Source organism: Salminus brasiliensis, chromosome 14 (assembly GCF_030463535.1).
Source record: "Salminus brasiliensis chromosome 14, fSalBra1.hap2, whole genome shotgun sequence".
NCBI classification, from domain to species: domain Eukaryota; kingdom Metazoa; phylum Chordata; class Actinopteri; order Characiformes; family Bryconidae; genus Salminus; species Salminus brasiliensis.
In genome coordinates this window covers 13994823-14013760 of record NC_132891.1, presented here as the reverse complement: position 1 = coordinate 14013760, position 18938 = coordinate 13994823, and the positions used below count along the sequence as shown (strand labels likewise).

The 18938-nt window shown below is 39.7% G+C and overlaps 1 protein-coding gene across 7 annotated transcripts in view; it reads left to right on the top strand.

The window, feature by feature from the left end:
- LOC140577364 (band 4.1-like protein 1) overlaps nucleotides 1-18938 on the top strand; it is a 73316-nt gene that overhangs the window by 34744 nt on the left and 19634 nt on the right. For 6 of the 7 annotated variants that reach the window (XM_072697309.1, XM_072697308.1, XM_072697304.1 and 3 more), the window contains exons 4-10: nucleotides 7557-7661; nucleotides 10839-10881; nucleotides 12191-12266; nucleotides 12841-13059; nucleotides 14327-14414; nucleotides 15751-15915; nucleotides 17583-17680. In XM_072697309.1, the coding sequence (XP_072553410.1) occupies nucleotides 7557-7661; nucleotides 10839-10881; nucleotides 12191-12266; nucleotides 12841-13059; nucleotides 14327-14414; nucleotides 15751-15915; nucleotides 17583-17680 (794 nt within the window). The remainder of the gene's footprint in view (nucleotides 1-7556; nucleotides 7662-10838; nucleotides 10882-12190; nucleotides 12267-12840; nucleotides 13060-14326; nucleotides 14415-15750; nucleotides 15916-17582; nucleotides 17681-18938) is intronic. The other variant, XM_072697306.1, reaches the window with a different exon arrangement.

Here is an 18938-nt window from a genome sequence, read left to right as displayed (position 1 = left end):
TATCATGACTTCTCAAATGTCCAATATTAGATTAGGGTTTAGCGATCTTCACACAGGAAGCGTCCCATGTGAGGACCACCTAATGGTCAGTAACATGGCGTTTAAACAAAAAATAGTTTACAAAAGGAGACATTTTGAATGATGGCAACAAAATGTGAAATCCTACCTTTTACTTACGGCCTACACAGGGCCTAGTCCATTCTCTTCACCCCTACTCTAATCACTCCCTAGATTACAACCTCTTCACTATGTTAATCGGCCAGGCACTTTCCTCCATCAGTGCTTTGCTGGTTTAAGCCCACCTCAACCACCTCCAACTCCTTTACACTTTAATGTTGCCGTGGGCTGAACACAGTATCAACCACTATGGTCTGATACTGGCTTGACAAGGATCCAGAAGCACAGTATATATGTATTTATAATGACTAATTCATTCTACATCCACAATGGAGTTCTCTATTGTCTGCCCACTAAATCATAGTGGCTATAGATTAACGGTCGGTGGCCACTTTTTACATTGTGTGTTTGATTGACTGCCAAACCTAAAGAGTCAAATCAAGACACTGTATACTCCTTTGCTCACTGGTTTCATCTGTTATTAGGTATTTCTGTTTAATAACTGTAATGGCCAGCAAAGCTACTTTGCAGCTCCGTTATGCTTAATTTTTAAAGGATGAATATACTCCCAGACAGTAGTGAGTATCTTTAACTAACCATTATTGGTAAGATCAAGCCTGGTTTAGTTTGTGGTCGTAATGAGCTGTTAGTTTGAATGCTGCTGTGATTAGCCTTTAGCAACTAGGATTTTGTTTACGTGTAGCTATTTTGTGTCATTTGCTGTTGAACTGTTGAGGTTGATGAGTTACTGTACCGTATGATATCTGTGTCACATGTTTGTGAACATTTTGCTATTCACTGTTCGTTTGTACAGCCACAGTCTCTCTCAACACACTCATGTGTGCCCTCATATTGAACGCTGACTTTTTAGCTGACTGTCAATACACATGAAGAACAGGTTCAATCCTTTACCTCATCCCTGTGCTCCTTCTAGCACTCCAGAGTGAAGCACTCTTATAGCACAGGCCTCAGAATCATGCCTAGCGTTATTTATTTATTCAGTACATCTGGTGTGTTGATGTAAACATGTTTGCTATATTAAGAGAGATTGATTTTACAAGGCGAAATGTGTTAAAATGCATCACAGCAATATGTGCATGTGTGTGTAAGGAACATGGAGGATTCACCACAGGAGGTTTAATGTCTGAGGGGGTACTGGCATGTAAAATTCTTTTGAACCACTGCAGCAGGTACCAAGCTTGCAGTGTCCTCTTTGTTTATTCTCAAACACTCAAATAACACATGAAAGATGTTTCTAAAAATAACTATTAACTAATAATCAAAAATATGAAGCATTTTACACAGGAACCCATAAACAATTATGTTTTTTGTTGATTTTCGAAGTGAACCCACGTGAATGGAACCCACCTTTGAATGTTTTAATGCTAACTTTCTGCTGATGCCTTACAGTAGTAAAACACTATTGGCATTGCAATTTCTTTTAATACTAGGCTTAATCCTTGTCCTGGAAACCAACCCTAAATTAGATATATACAAAGTTTATGGCAATTTAATAAAAAAATATATATATATTTCATAAATTCAACCCTGCGATTGACTGCCACCTTATCCAGGAGGTAAGTCTGGTCTTGTGCCCATTGATCTTGGATAGGCCCCGGACCTGGATAGGCTCCTCAACCAGCCTGGTCTCAAAGGAATTTGTACATTTGTGACAATAAGACCATTTTAGGATTAATACAATGTGTAGTAAATATAGAACGACAATCGTGCATATGCACAGATTACTGACACAATGCAACCAATGCAACTGTTTGAACCTCAACCTGCAGCTCAACCTACACCTAAGAATTAATCATAAACCTAATTCGAAATGTAGGCTAAACTATACTACACTATATGATCATTATTATATTCTGATATCATGATTATTTTGCAGACCTGATGTTGTATTTTTCTGAGGTTGAACACTCTATAATCTAAATAATCTAAACATGGAAATTCAAGGCACATTTTCAGCCACTCTTTTTGCTGGGTTAAAATATGCATGGCTCAAGCATAGCTCACCACTAAAAAGGCTTGAAGATACTTGTGTACATCTCACACATTGATTTTCTTATCAATCTTTCCACTGTGCAATCCCACACTGCTCCACTTTTGCTCCTATAGAGGTGTTCTGGTGATGACAGATGACTGCATGTGTCATGCTCTCTGCAGTAGCTGTAGGGGATTGGATTGGGGGAGGGGAGGTAAACACTGATAGGTGGAGAGCTCTCGTACACTATCCCATCTCCAGGGAGCGCCATGCATTCGTCATAGATCAGAGCCATGGCAGCCTTCCTGCCCTGAGGTTTCCCTTGGCTGATAGATTATGATGGACTATAGCAACGTAGCATGTATGTGGAGCCTTATTCATAGCCCTATACTGCCTTCCTCCTATTCCTCCTTCCTCCTCATCCACCCATCGAAAAAGATGTACTGTCGGGTTAAAAGGTCAGAGGTTGTCAGAGGTCGTCTATAATCCCAGCTGCCCACAGTTAGCTGAGGGTTGGGGGTGAAGGAAAAAATCATAGATAAAACATTTTGATGTCCACATTTGGATCAAGTCATCTTAAATCTTCCTCGGTGTAGTAATGTTGGGGAAAATGGCAAAAGTCATTCTCATAATACACAATACAGAATGTATGATTAGTATTTAGCTCACCTGAGGTTTGCTGACCAGTTGGAACAAACAAAATAGTAACAAACTATGAGTACAATGATTTATTAAACAGTGTTGTGAAAAATACACTATCAAAAAAGAAGGAAGGCGGGAAAAAAAGATTTTAGATTTGGCTATCTTAGGAGGATATCTGTTTGTGCAGGTAACTATTACTGCGCAGAATTATTAGGCAACTTAATAAAAAACAAATATATACACATCTCACTTGTTTATTTTCACCAGGTAAACCAATATAACACAATTTAGAAATAAACATTTCTGACATTCAAAAACAAAAACAAAAACAAATCAGTGACCAATATAGCCACCTTTCTTTACGATGACACTCAAAAGCAGACACCACAGCCTCCCAGACACTGTTCAGAGAGGTGTACCGTTTTCCCTCCCTGTAGATCTCACATTTTATGAGGGACCACAGGTTCTCTATGGGGTTCAGATCAGGTAAACAAGGGGGCCATGTCATCATCTTTTCTTCTTTTAGACCCTTACTGGCCAGCCACCCTGTGGAGTATTTGGATGCATGTGATAGAGCATTGTCCTGCATGAAAAGCATGTTTTTCTTGAACGATACTTCTTTCTGTACCTCTGCTTGAAGAAGGTGTACTGGCAGTAGGTCTGGGAGTTGAGCTTCACTCCATCCTCAACCCGAAAAGGTCCCACAAGTTCATCTTTGATGATACCAGCCCACCACCCATACCAGTACCCCACCTCCACCTTGCTAGCGTCTGAGTTGGAGTGGAGCTCTCTGCCCTTTACTGATCCAGCCTCAGGCCCATCCATCTGGCCCATCAAGAGTCACTCACATTTCATCAGTTCATAAAACCTTAGAAAAATCAGTCTTAAGATATTTCTTGGCCCAGTCTTGACGTTTTATCTTATGTTTCTTGTTCAAAGGTAGTCGTTTTTCAGCCTTCCTTACCTTGGCCATGTCCCTGAGCATCGTACACCTTGTGCTTTTTGATACTCCAGTAACGTTGCTCTGAAAAATGGCAAAACTCGTGGCAAATGCTATCTTGGCAGCTTCACGCTTGATTTTCCTCAATTCATGGGCAGTTATTTTGCGCCTTTTTTTTTCAACATGTTTCTTGCGACCCTGTTGGCTATTTGCCATGAAACGCTTGATTGTTCGGTGATCACGCTTCAAAATTTGGCATCTCACAATTTTTGACTTTTCAGAGTCCGTCAAATCTCTTTTCTGACCCATTTTGCCAAAGGAAAGGAAGTTGCCTAATAATTAAGCACACCTTATATAGGGTGTTGATGTCATTAGACCACACCTCTTCTCATTACAGAGATGCACATCACCTGATTTACTTGATTGGTAGTTGGCTTTCAAGCCTATAGAGCTTGGAGTAGGACAACGTGTATAAAAAGGATGATGTGATCAAAATACTCATTTGCCTCATCAAGTATAGAGGAGTTCCACTTGCATGGCACAGATACCTTGGGTCGTTCAAGTCTGTGGCGAACTTCGAGCCAAAGGACTCCTCAGAGGCGTGACACTTCTGGCCTAAAGCCTAGGCAAGTCATTGTACAGCGTATCTTGTAGATACTCCACCTGCTCCTCCATGTAGAACTCATCTCGTCCAAATAGGGCGAAAAAAGTCGCAAAAATATTAATGCATTCAATGTTTCACAAGCGATATCACTAACATTAACATTTACTATGCAAAAGCCATCTAAATGAATGATACTAATCCACACAGTCATCACACAGTTCACTGGCTAATCCAGTACACCAGTTCATATTGTGTGGTCATGCAAGAGCCTAGTATCTTTATTTGTACTGTTTTTCAAATATTATGTCATGAAGAATGAACCAATAGAAATACTTGGTATAAAGTCTTTTTACATTGACTTCCATTGAGAATTAAGAAGATGCTTTCCTTCTCCCTCCAGCTGGGGAGTGTACTTCATTTTTACACCACTCCATAAATACAAATTACACGTTGAGCTCTCCATCCTGGACAGGTGTACACATGCATTTGTTGACAAGCTGAAGGATACAGAACCGTGCTGTTCAGGCTTTTTCCAGAGCATAGAGATGTTCCTGCGAAGTTTCTGAACTGACTTCAGTATTTGCCAAACTCCACTGCCAGAGTTTGAACACAAATTGACCTAAACATATCACCTCTGGTCATCATCAGCTACACTGGTTACAAAATTCTCTTTCTCACATTCAGAGTCCTTCATGAATCTATCTGAGCTTTCAGAGCTTCTTCATTCTCACATCCTTTCTTGCACACTCTGGTCTTCTGGTAGTCATCAGCTCAATGACCTCACACTAGGTTCTCTTCTATGGATGACAAGGACATTCAGTACCATGGCACCTACACTTTGGAAATGCAATTCCCTCATTTCCCTGTGATTGCTCATCTGGTATTTCCTTATAATTCCCTTAACCGAAGACCTGGGTATGAGAAAAGTGCTGTGTACTGTAAATGGGGCAAACAAACAGATATATACACGAGTATCAGATGTATGAGGTTAGTTTGACAGTAGTGACGATAATCAGTAGCATTTTCACAATGCCCTTATTATGATCATTTATCACAATGACACATCATTATATTCCCCACCCCTGAATCATGGTGGTAACAGGTTAGATCTCTGACTGCAGCCACTGGCAAAATTGCACATAAAAAGGAGCACAGACTTAGGGGACTGTTTGTTTGTTTGTGCATGTGTGTATTGATGTGCTTGAGGTGTGCCTGCACCTCTGGTGAGCCTACTGACAGGAGGCACTGAAGCAACAGCTCATTCATATTCTGATAACCTTGATCAAAATGCACTGAATTAGGTACAGTATTTGAAGCGATAAATTAAGTGCCTGTGGAAAAAAGATCCCCCACTGGTAATTGACTCCTCATTCCAAATTGATTCCTGAGCTCACATACCATCAATAATGATGAACTACAGGGGTTTCTGGCAGCACAACTCACTTTATGCTCCTATTGCTCCCTGCACACTCCTTCTTGTATTCTATATACTCAGATGCACCTGGAATAGACCACACGTACAGTAACTCGGCCATGCTCTGGCCACAAGTGTGTTATTTTGTGGCCAATGATTGTTGGGACAAGGTTTGAGGAGTCAGATTATTTATAAAGCTACGTATTATAAAAATACGTATCACCTGGTCTTTCTTCACGATGACTGTGAACAAGCCATAGCCGTAACAAGCTAATATTTATCTAAGACCTTGGTAAAGATATCTGACAGCTCAAATCTCACTAGCCCAGTTAATAATTAAAGTAATTATGTGGGAGGTAAGGTTCTGTAATGCTCATGTGTGATACACTGTAACTGAATTTGGATCATAATTATATTGACTGCTGTGATCATTGTTTGACTGAAGCATTGTAAACTGGGAAATCAGTGTTAAAATTTATTCTATCTGATTTCTAACCTATGTTCATTCAGTAGATTTTCTACAAAAGATTGCATTTGTAGGCCGAGCACTGACAGTGTACTTCCATGCCCTCACCACAATGCCATGAGTTAGCCCTGGTGTTTAGCGTAGGGATAATTCTTCATAATTCAGTCATAATTAGCTTAGGATGTGCATGAGTGGACACATTGAAGGCTGTGCACAGAAGTAGCAGTTAAAGTAAATTGCAGAAGGAGCCTAATGTTTATTTTTAGTGTAACAACCACGTATTTAAATGTGAGCAATCTATATCAGCATTACCATTAATATTGGCAGCTGTAGACATGGGGACACTGGTGCTGGTGTGTAATTTTCCAATTGGCACATGCATGATCTCTCCTTTCTAAGAAGATGGCCCATTTCGCTTGCTTACTGATTAGCAAGCGAACTCCCTCTCTGAATCACCCTTGGCAACAAGTGTGGTGGAGTCTCTCGTGTAGAGACTGTGACGAGGGTGAAAATCTCATCTACGGTTCTGGATGGGTTTCAACGCTTGGGGAGCCATCAGAATGCACTGCCTCCATTTCATTATTTTGGTGAGAAATATTAAACTGCCCTGAAATCCCGTTTTAATGTGCTTGAGTAATTGAGGGTCTCCCTTGCTAACTCAACCGTGTCTGTTGCATTTCTAAGAGCTCTTTCCTTTTTTCCTTTTTTTTTAGCCCTCATTCTCTGGCCACTGCTCCCCCTACCTTTACCCTCTCTATTTTGGAATAAAAACCCGCCAGAAAATAACACATGAAGCCTTGTGCTTTAGCTATTAGAGGTTGGGAGGAGGCACGTGCACAAAAAAAGAGAAAAAAAAACCCTTCACCACTTCTGTTTCCATGGAAACAGCTGCTCTGTCTCCCTGTCGCCGCGGGAACCAGGCTCCCTGGGAGGCGAATGCTCGGCGTCTTTGTAGACGGGCATTGCCAAAGCCGGTGTCTTAATCACCCCGCCTCTGCCATGCTTTTGTGCAGAAAAGCCGGGTGTGGCCTTGAGGTGGTCCTCATGCTGGGCCATGACTGCATAATAGAAGCACAATATGAGTAACCTTAAAGCTTGATTTTATGCGTTCATGTTCATGCGTTCAAGGCTGGCGTACAGTGTGCCGCACGGTAAGTATAGGAAAGAACTTGCTTAGCTATTTTCAGGCATAGTGAGAGTCTATTCCAGACCATTCAACTTGCACTGCAAATTAGCTGTTAAGTGACATATTCCCAAAGAAAGGGACTAAAGCAGTGCCCAATTAAGGTTGTGTGAAAGTGGGAGGGTTATCTTTGACACTGATTAGACCTCTCAATGTCTCTTTGTTTCTTTTTTTTGTGTGTGTGTGTGCTGAGACAGAAGTCCTGTAAGGGGCAAACCTTGCTGGATATGGTTTGTGAGCACCTGAACCTGCTGGAGAAGGACTATTTTGGCCTGACCTTCTGTGACTCTGACAGCCAAAAGGTATATTCAATACTCATCTTCTTGACGATTCTGATTCTTTTCTGAATGGCAGGTGTTATTTGTTTTAATACTGTTTTTGTAATGTCACATTACTTCACCAATTTGTTCAGTACACAAGTTATATCCATTGCTTTGTTCAGTAATTAACCTTTACAAGGTGCAGGTAACAAGTAAAAGCATAGTGTAATTCCATATTAATGATTTTCACTTCTGAAATGAGGGATGAAATCATAATGAAAGCGCAGGGTCTGAGCTTTCAATCAATACCACATTAATGTTTATAACATTTACACAAGCCCATTACAGTTTAGTGACATTTGCAGCACTGAATGATGAATATGGTATTCATGTGAATCATGTAGATTTGAGTTTTTCATTTTGGGAAGAGGGTGGTCTGCTTCTAGTAGAGGTGCTCAGCAAAATAGATGGGTTGCCAAACATTACCAGGTAACATAGCCAGTCAGCAGGTTGTAACATTAGTGAACTGCTGTGATCAATGTAGATTTCACACTGTTTGTAAGTCCTGTTAACTCAATAATACAATACAGTGTCATGAAGACTACAGAGTTTTTTTTCATTAGTTTGTTTTGGGGAACAAATGTATTATTTGAAATATTTTTGGGGAAATATAATTTGTGTAAACTCCCATTGTTAGAAAGACAATTAGCTTGCATTTAGTTTTTGTCTGAAATTGATGTATCTAGTTGATTTTAGTAATGAAATGACATTGCAAATGAGCATCATTGGGGTCCAAGCACTGCTCGCCATAATGCAGAAGTATAACACATATGCTGGGAACAGTTTCTAGACATGTTGACCTTTTGACCTTAATGTATGCAACAGATAGTGACCTACAAACTGTACAATTTCTGGATATGGCTTGTATTTTAAGTATATTTTTTCAACTCTATAAACTAAATCACTCCCCAGCAGATAGCACTGCATTTTTCAACTCTGAATATATAAATATGAATAAATAATAAACATTATTGAATTAAGTATTTAATAATACATACATATTATTTATTTATTTACATAACTCCCATTGTTTCCATCATATAAATATGTCATTAAATTTAAATGATATTATGTCATTACGTTTGAATATAGGACAACAAAAGGGTTTTATGTTGCTAAGGGTTAAACATTACCATATGCATGCAATCTTCTCAGTCCTAGTAACAGTAACTCTCCCAAGCACATTGTGCATGCATACCAACTACCGCCAACACTTTCCCCTAAAGAGTCCCAACTTCAAATGCTGCCTGCTCTCTATAAATAACTGTAGCTCCGCTGGTTCTGTCATGCACATGGATCGCCACCGTTGGAAATAATATGTCCAACAGAGAACCCACAGTGCCCTTGTATGTAGCTGGACCTCCACAGTGAGTGCTTGATGGTGGTTTACCCCATTCCAGGGTAACCCCTGCTCTAGTCGAGCTCTAATGATGGCTGTCCCTCAATTCCCACCATGCCATTTTGCCCACCAGAGGCTTCTTTACACCTTGCTACAGTGAGAAGTCTGTCTCAGGCCATCGCTGCTGAAAACCCACTGAGTGGAGTGTGAAGGCACTGCAAGTGAGAGCTGGAGAGAGAGTGAGCTTTAGGAGGTGTTGGCGGAAGCAGTGCAGCACAAGGTACCGGCAGCTAGTTCGATCACAGAGGAAAGGTGTTTTTTTGCAGGGAGTAAGCAGCCAGCGGGGGGCTGCTAACAGAGTAAAGATGTATAGCTATTTTGCTTGACGGTCATGCTTTGAACAACGAGCAGCTGACTGCATGACTGTGGAGAGGCCTCTGTTTGTAATTTCTTTTTTGGTTAACGGGTTCATCATTATTTTTTCGGACATTCAGTGGATTTTCCGGTGGGCTGTCATTTCTCATCGTTTTTCATTGTGTCCATATTTCATAGAAATGGTGCAAAATGACTTCTTCTTACATTGACTTCCATTGAAAGTTTAGAAGGTTATTTCTTTCTCCTGTAAAGTTGCAAGATTAAAGTAATGTAGTTACTAATTTTAGTTAATAATGTAGTGTCCCACCCTCATGTCCTGTTTCACATGGAAATGCACTGATCAACCGTAACATTAGTACCAGTGACAGGTGAAGGTAAAAAAAAAACAAAAAAAAAAACATTCAAAACATTTAAAACACTGATTATCTTTACCTACAGTGGGGTCTGTAAAGGGAAGGGATAAGGGCAGCAAGTGAACAGTCGGTTCTTGAAGGTGATAAAGTGTTAAAAGCCACGAGCCAAATTGTGATGGCTAGATGACTGGGTCAGAGCATCTCTAAAACATCAGTCTGGTATGCAGTGGTCTGTACCTAATAGGTGGTACAAGAAAGGACAACACCATCAGGATCATTGATTCGCACAAAGCAGGTCCCACTTCAGAACTTACAGGATACCTCAGGACACGTTTAGAGGTCTTGTGGAGTTCATGCTTAAATGGTCAGATGTGTTGTGGCGGCTAATCAGTACACTGCTGATCAGTGTATACTCCATTACATTCTTTCTGATTCATGCTGACTTTAAGACTGGTATGTAAGATACCTTGACCAGAAAGGCAGAATTCCTCACTCATGTCCTGTGACTTTAAAACCCTGATAAATTGAAAACAGAGTTTTTTTAAGCCTTGTTTTCTATTGTGATGCTCATGGGCTGGGAGATTAATTGTGTGCTGTGAAACATCAGCAGTGTTTACATGGTGCTTAGTACTTTTTTTTAAGCAATAGCCATTTGTTTTTTCTTAATATGGGCACCCTAACACTCAGCGGTATTTTGTATTGATGTTAATGTGTCGGAGTATTGGGCCTTTGAGAGTGTGTAGTGTGCTACAGATTAGGTGTGTTGTAATTAGTTCTGTTTAAATGAAGGCATGCATGTGTGTATATGTGTGTGTGTGTGTATTTGCCAAACACCTTTAGAGCGTCAGACAGATTTGGGTGACCTTAAGCCAGAATGGTGGGACTGAGATGACATTTATCTATTCCCTGATGCCTGTGCAGCTGCTGAATATTAATGCACTGACCATTTAGTGGAGTGTATATAGGATTATTGCTCTGGCCAATGCCGAGACGTGTTGTGCATTCTGATGAAAGAGTTCAGTAGTTCTCCTCACTGCTGCACTGCTGCCTGAAAGCTTTGAACCTAAAGGGGATTTTGCTCTTTCCTTTCAGAACTGGCTGGACCCCTCCAAAGAGATAAAAAAACAAATCCGAGGTAAGTGTCATAAAAAGTCTTAAAGTTTGCCCTCTGTTCTCCAAAATAAATAATAGGGCTGCACAAAATCCTTTGTTAACGGTTCTCAATAGACTTTGCTATACTCAGATCACAGAAGCCTATATTCTGCTTCAGAAGTCTGTATTAGACCAGTCACATCTCTACATTAGTGTTTCTAGCGGGCCAAGGCCACATCATCACCATATCTACATTTAATGAGGACACTCCTGTGTTCTCACTGAATTTTTCGATCAGAAAGGTAACCACAAGGTTACCTTATCTAATATCAAGATATAGGCATTTTATGCCAGTGATATAATTAGGTGCCATAGAATAAATTCATTGAGTATTTTAAGCTGTTATTTGATCTATAAATAGAAAGTGTGCCGCTTTGGTTGAGGTGAAAACCCTGTTATTTTACCTCAGAATACAACATGCTAAATGTGCTTTAATAGTAGGCTCATGAATAATTTGATGAACTCTGATTTTGCTCATTAATAATTTCGCTAAATATTAATGCAATATTAATAATGTGCTCTTGGCTGGTTTACGTTACCATGACGGCTCATAGAAACCACACAGCGTAGCATAGATTTGTATCAAGACTGTATCAAGAACTTTGTAATTATTCCCGAGCCTTACCAGACACTACACTACGAGATAGTCCGTCCTCTCTGTGTTCTCTTGGCGCAGGGTGTGATAAGCTAGCTGGCGAGATCTTATCCAGTTGTCTAGAGTGTGTGGTCTTTGTTAAAAATAACAGAACCAATGGTCCATAATTTTCATCTGCTCAGAGTAAGAACACTAATCCAACATAAGGCTAAATTTAGGCTTTTTACTGTGGTCCCTCAACAGTATGCATCTCAGCACTCCTGCTCTGAAATGGTTAATAAATATGGACCAATGTGTGTAAGGTATGCAAACCATACAACTTTAACATACTGTAAATGGTGTCAGTATCTGCAGATATTTAAAAAGTATTGTATTCGGGCTAATATTTACAGTGTATTTACTGTACTTCAGCATATTCCCTGCAATGCTAATGCTAGTCCCAATTTCTACATTCTAGAAATGGTTATGTCTCTGTATATGCATATATTCCAACACTGGTGCCATACTACATGCTGCATTTGGTCATATGTATCATTATAAAACCACTATAGCGCTGTAATACTACAAATACACCATGCTACACAGCATGCATTTCCACACCTCTCCTTTACCGGGCAAAGGAAAAGTGTATCCTTGCAGTGCAATTTAAAGGGTATGGCCTTTTCCTAACCCATTGTTTTTACTTGTCTGGTCACAGTGGGCTCCTGGCAGTTTTCCTTTGCTGTCAAATTCTATCCTCCTGATCCCTCTCAGCTGATAGAAGACATCACTCGGTGAGTGCATTGGTCCTGAGCTAAAAGCCTTACTCGGCCAGCTCCCCCACATGCAGATATTCTATCTCTGCCACTAACTGCTTGTGCTTTCACAGAAATGCCGCTCCACCAGAGTTTTGCAGTTCACACAACACTGAAGCATCCACTCAGCATCTTTGTGCCCAGCTGCGGAGCTGGCACTTGTTTTTACTAAAGCGCTGTATACACTGCACTTGATCTTCTCTCTAAAAGTAACATGAACGGATGAAGTTTCAAAGCAAAGAGTAAGGATTTGAGAATATCTCAGGCAGAAAATGTTTCTTTGATCTCCGTCCTTCGTTCAGAAAAGCCTGCACCAGCTCAATCCACATGCAACTGCAGCTGAGTAATCCTGAGCCTGTGGATTTTGCTTCAGTTCCATTTCTCGTAATGCCCTGCGTCCCTACCATATGTTGTGTTCTTAGGCTTGCTTTTAAAAGCAAACACAGCATCACTCGGCATCTCGAGTAACTCACTCCAGAGGATAAAGCCTGGACCCCGGTTGCCATGTGAACGGTGCTGATGTCTGTGTGTGTGTGTGTGTCTGTGTGTGTAGGTATTACCTTTGTCTGCAGCTAAGGGAGGACATGCTGTCTGGGCGTCTGCCATGCTCATTCGTCACACATGCTCTGCTAGGCTCGTACGCCGTGCAGGCTGAGCTGGGCGACTATGACCCGGACGAGCACGGGCCCGACTATGTCAGTGAGTTTCGCTTCGCCCCCAACCAGACCCGTGAGCTGGAGGAGAGGGTGATGGAGCTCCACCGCACATACAGGCAAGGAACGCTTCCATCACACACCTTATTCAACACAGCCTTAGGAGATTATGGCATGCGTGAATGTTGGAGTTTAAAAAAGTCAGATTGAAATGCATCTAAAAGTAAAAATGGATTGGATAAGGTGATCTCGGGTCAGACAAACTGTGAATAGCTCTTCCTACTAACGGCACCGTCATACGCTGAGTTCAAGTTGAGTGTGATTTTAAATTCAATTCAATTCTGTCGCATCTGTAACTCCACCTCAAAGGATGATATAATATGATGATATGATATAATAGGCGTCCTTTTAAGCCCCATTGATGGCAGCGGTGACATACGAAGCAAAAAATCTCTTAACTGGCTCCTTTCTATCCTGCTAGCTGCTCATTAAGCCTCGCCTCTACACCCTTGTTATCTGTACCCCAAAACGAGCATTTTTCAAATGTGCTGAGAGGGTGGGAAACTTGATGGTGGATATACTCTTTAAAAGAAGTCTCTCAAAACACATTATGTTTTGCTACTCTCCTGCATATTTATGCCTGTTGTTTGTGTTCCTATCCCTCTTTCTTTTTCACTTTTAAAAAGTTAAAGTGGTTGGATTGAATGGAGCCATGGTTAGAAAATAATGTATTCATTTGCTATGTGAGATGAAATCAGTAAAACTCAACAGCAGAACCATATTAGTAATCAGATATCTGGCTAAACTACTAGACTTTAGACAGATGGTGACGGAAATGGTAAAGCACTACATCTTAGCAATTGCCAATTGGCTGGGCTGTCACACCATAAAGAGAGTAACTTGCAGGAGGAGCTGCATTTTGCTTAGCAGGTATTAACATAGAAATCTATCCTTTTGAAATTGTAAAATGTGGATTAGCACAGTTTCCAGCAAGATAATTTAGCATGCTCTTGGACCAAGCCACCCAAACCCATTATGAATGTCCACAATGAATTTGAGCTGAAGCCAGTTAACAAATACAGACAGGCAGCACAGTGGGAGATGAATTAATGCCAGTGACCAGACTGAGGGAAAAAGCTGTTGCAATCAGTGCCATCCTTTGAATCAGGCTAGTCTGTGGTGGTCTTTTGCAGAAGGGAAACTTTTAACCTCACACCTTCTAGCTTTTACTTTATACTTTCTTTTTTTTACATTTTCATTGTGTGGGAAAATGATAATTAGAATGATGATGATGATGATGGTGGTGGTGGTGGCTATAATGTTGATGATAATTATAACTGTAATGATGATGAAGATGATGATGAAAATCCATGTGCTCTGCTGTAGGGGTATGAGTCCTGCAGAGGCTGAGGTGAACTTTCTGGAGAATGCGAAGAAACTTTCTATGTACGGGGTTGATCTCCATCATGCTAAGGTGCACATGTGCAACTTCACATAATTCTATGAAACGCATGTTACAGTAAAGCATATTACAAAATGATTCTATCTCAGACTTTACTTACTTTTGGCAATAAATGTTGATATATTTTATTCACATGGAAATTAAGTACAATCGAAGTAAATTTTATTTGAACTAGTTCTGTCAAAGTTAATAACCCATTAATGAATTAACGCATGTTGAATTAAAGCAGCTCTATATAGTATTTTCACCCTAAAATAACAGCTTCAAAATCATGTTAATGCTCCAGCGACTCCAGCGATATTAGGGAGAACAGTGTTGCTGTCGTTGCCACTCCAGGCTTGGTACATTACTAACTACTACTACTATGTGATTTTGGAAAGACAGGCAGGACAGCACTGAATTGAATAACAAAGAGAGCTAAACAACGCTGCGTAGCCCAGGTTTTTTTCTGTGTAAAACCCAGTAATATTTTTATTGACAGTTCTGTATCTCTCAGCTCATCACCAAAATGTGTAACCAACTGTAGCAGGAGAGCAGGAACAAGAAATTGCAATTTTTCATAGTGTTGCTTTAACAGCAGTTTTTAGCTCTGGTGTTTGATAGCAAGATGCTACAATCACAGAGCAGCTAGAATCATCAGCTGTATGTAATGTCTAAATATATGATGCAGGATTGGAACATGCAGTCACATTAGCTGTAACTGGATGTAGGTAACAAAAATGTGAGTTTGGAAATTGTGTGATTTTCCTGTTCCAGTTCATGTGCTCCCACAATGGAAATATTACTAAATGACTAAACACAATAAATACACCCTCACGCTTATGTTTATTTTTCTTTAGGTTCAAAATGTAGCAAATAAGAGTGAATATGTATTGTATGTGTTGGTGTGGTGTAACAGATAACACCACTATCTGCTAGTGAGCAACCAGACCACATGGAAGACTGGGGTTTGATTCCCGGTCTGGGTATGCGCTACACCAGTAAGAGTCCTTGGGCAAGACTCTTAACACTATATTGGCCCTCCTCTGTAATATGAGTAACCGTGTAAGTCGCTCTGGATACGAGCATCAGTTAAATGCCGTAAATGTAAACATGATTCATTGTGGCTAACTACACAAAACAATAATAAAACTAATACAGTGTAATATTTTAGTCATTAAACAGGTCACTTATGTTGTATGTGTAAAATGATGGTGCAACAGGAACTGAAAAGAATCTCAGTCGGCATGTCATGTCTTGCATTAGCCAGATGCATTAGTGACTTTCACCCGAGATGTCAAAAACATTTTTCAGTGTCCTTTTCTGTTCCAATTTTTGCTCACCTCTTGTTCTGTGTGTGTATGTACAGGATTCAGAGGGCATTGACATTATGCTGGGTGTGTGTGCCAGTGGACTTTTGATCTACAGAGACCGCTTGCGCATAAACCGCTTTGCCTGGCCCAAGATCCTGAAAATCTCCTACAAGAGAAGCAACTTTTACATCAAAATCCGCCCTGGAGAGGTAGAGAAAAAGGTCTTTTGAATTTTTCAAGGTTTCCTTCTTAGATACTCTTCACACACGCATGTTTACTGGATTCAAAAGTCATAACCGATGCTTATTAAGGGATTTCAGAAACTGTTTTAGACATAGCCCTTTAACATGTACATGTTGTTATATAGACAAGAGAATGACACCAACTGTGTTTTAGTTCAGCAGATTAATTATGTTTAATCCTCTTATTGATAGTTTAAGGAGACAAACTGGCCAATCTGATTTAGACTTATGTGGATGTTTCAGCCTCTACACTCAGAAGAGCTGGAAAGATGAGTTAGGCGGATTACTTTAATTACGCAGCTTTCCAAATACTGACAATCACATCTTAAACAGAATTTATTACATTTGAGTTTGTGCTCTTTGATGCTTGTGTACATATTACTTTGAGAAATAGGTTTGTAACTTCAGGCTACGTTAGGAGGGGAAACCAGTGCTGTTGTTATGGTTGAGATTCCACAACGAGAACCTCTACATTTTTAATGTGTTTATCATCTCTGTTTCCCACATTGTTGACTTTCACTAAGCAATATCATCCTTCATTATCGAGATAAAGAATTACTAAAGTATTACTGGTGTTCAAAATCAGTGCACCTTAAAATAGTCAAGACTTAAGATCCACTGATGGTGTCAAAGATACTTCACAGTCTTTTGATCCTGTGTCTCAGCAGTGCATAGTCACAAAGTACAAAGCAAAATGTCTTCAGGGAAGGAGAGTGAGGCAGGGAGGGGAAGAGAGACAGGAGGAGTAGTAAAAGAAGGAGTTCTTGAGGTGGTTATCTGTGTTGGAAGTCTGAAGGCTTCTCAATTTGCTTGCCCTGCTTTTCTTCTCTTAATGTGATTATCTCCAGCAGCACATGCAGCATGCCCGCTCCTTTCAGCTCTGCCTTGAATGAGTTAAGACTCCAATACAGAAACCAGAGCCTTTGTGCTTCTTCCTTTTAAGATGTCATATTAACTTATGTCTTCATATGGCCACTCCACAATGGATTCTTTACAGGAGAAGGGAAAATGGGAAAACTCTTAACGTTCGTTAATTTAACGAGATTTTGTTAAATATTTTATCATTTCTGTCAATCTATTCATTGTGAAAGGTTCACAGAACGTAACGGGCTACACAAATCTTATACAAAATATTCAGAATTTATTTCTAGTATTGTTCTACATTGCGTTCTAATGGGGTATATAGTTTAGGTAGAGTTTACGGTTGGAGACAAGCCAATTTGCATGTCCAAAATGTACTAATTCTATATTTATTTTTATTTCAAGGCCATTAAAAACTTGAAAATTCAAACTCCATCCTAACACAGTTCTAATGGGTTATATGATAGTGTTTGATAGTAATGAAATGTGAATGTGTACTTAGTAAAAGCATATGGGCAAGATTCCATGCATCTCAATGTTCTAGTCTAAGCTGCAGTTCATATGCACTTGTGCACATCCACATATCCTCAGTCTGCTGCTTCGTCTATTGGACATTCGCTCACGTTGGTCTGTAGGATATCCTAATTTGTAGGCTCAGTGAAGCATGCCCTATTTGCAAGTAGTCTTGAGTTGCACCTACTGCACCACCTCATCTGTAGTAACACGTTGCCCTTCTCCCTTCACTCCCCTTACACATACATACACACGTTTCCCTGCACTCCCAGTATGAACAGTTTGAGAGCACCATTGGCTTCAAGCTGCCCAACCATCGAGCCTCCAAGCGCTTGTGGAAGGTCTGCATTGAACACCACACGTTTTTCAGGTAGGCCCTCAACGCCGCACCTCCTGTATCACCCAACACTAGAGCCGTTTTCTTGTCCCTAATCAGTTCTCCACACACAATTTTTTATTTTAAATTTTAGACTAAAGTTTTATTTTGATGCTTTGTTTTCTGGTTTAGTGAGCGTATATGTGTTAAAAAGTGATCCTTTGGTTGCTGTCTGCTTCACACTTTTTGTAAACTAAACTTTTTTAGTAACAAGAGCATGAGTGATTGTCCTTGTGTTACATCTGCCTGTTCGTTATTATGTAAACATTATACATTACTATTCAAGTTTGGAAACACCATTTATACGTATTTTACTAATCTACATTTGGTTTTTCTGTAGAAAGCTAAAAAATGAAGAGATTGAATGGGTCCAGAATCAGAATGGTTCCAAAATGCTGCCTTTTCTTTTGGGCAGCTGCACACATGCATTTGTTGACAAGCTGAGAAGCGAAAGAAGCTTGTGGACTGATTCAGTTACTGATTCCAGTAACTGCATTTATATGACTCCTAGCCTGTTGTGGCAATGACCGAGACACCATTCTCATCCCTATTGCAACTAAGTGGAGCATGATTCTGAATCATTTTTGATTCTGATGCATGAATTATTTTATGATACAATTGTCACATAATGTAAAGAAGGTGTATCACATGTTACTATAAATTACCATCCGAAATACATAATCAAATGATGGAGTTACTGTAAATAGATGATTATAGTATATTATCAATCACATAATATATATTACATTTATCAATTTAGAGTATACCACCACTTTTTGCGATGTTTTGGATATTTTCTTTATGACTTGTGTCATACAACTACTTTAACCATGTTACTGCACACATTTTAATGGTAAATGTTAAAAACTGTTTCACACCATTTATTGGTTAATTTTAAAACATTGTATTGATAAAACTAATTTTAATTTTTTGTTCTACCCCTGGACAATCTTGTATTTATTTATTTTTCTTCTGAAATGTGCTAAAAAACAACTAACTAAAATATATCAACAAATATTTCGATATATATAATACATACAAATATATGTACTTTTACTGTGCACAAATACATGTGATGATATGTGACATCATCCAAACTGTTAGCAAAGACATCTTTGAAAAGTACCTCTTATGGCACACCATTGCCCTGTTAGATAGCCTCCTCAATGTTTTACCCTTGAATCTGCTTCTGTTGGTATTCTAGCCTATATTAACGAACTCAGTCACAGAATAAAATATAAGAGCAAATACA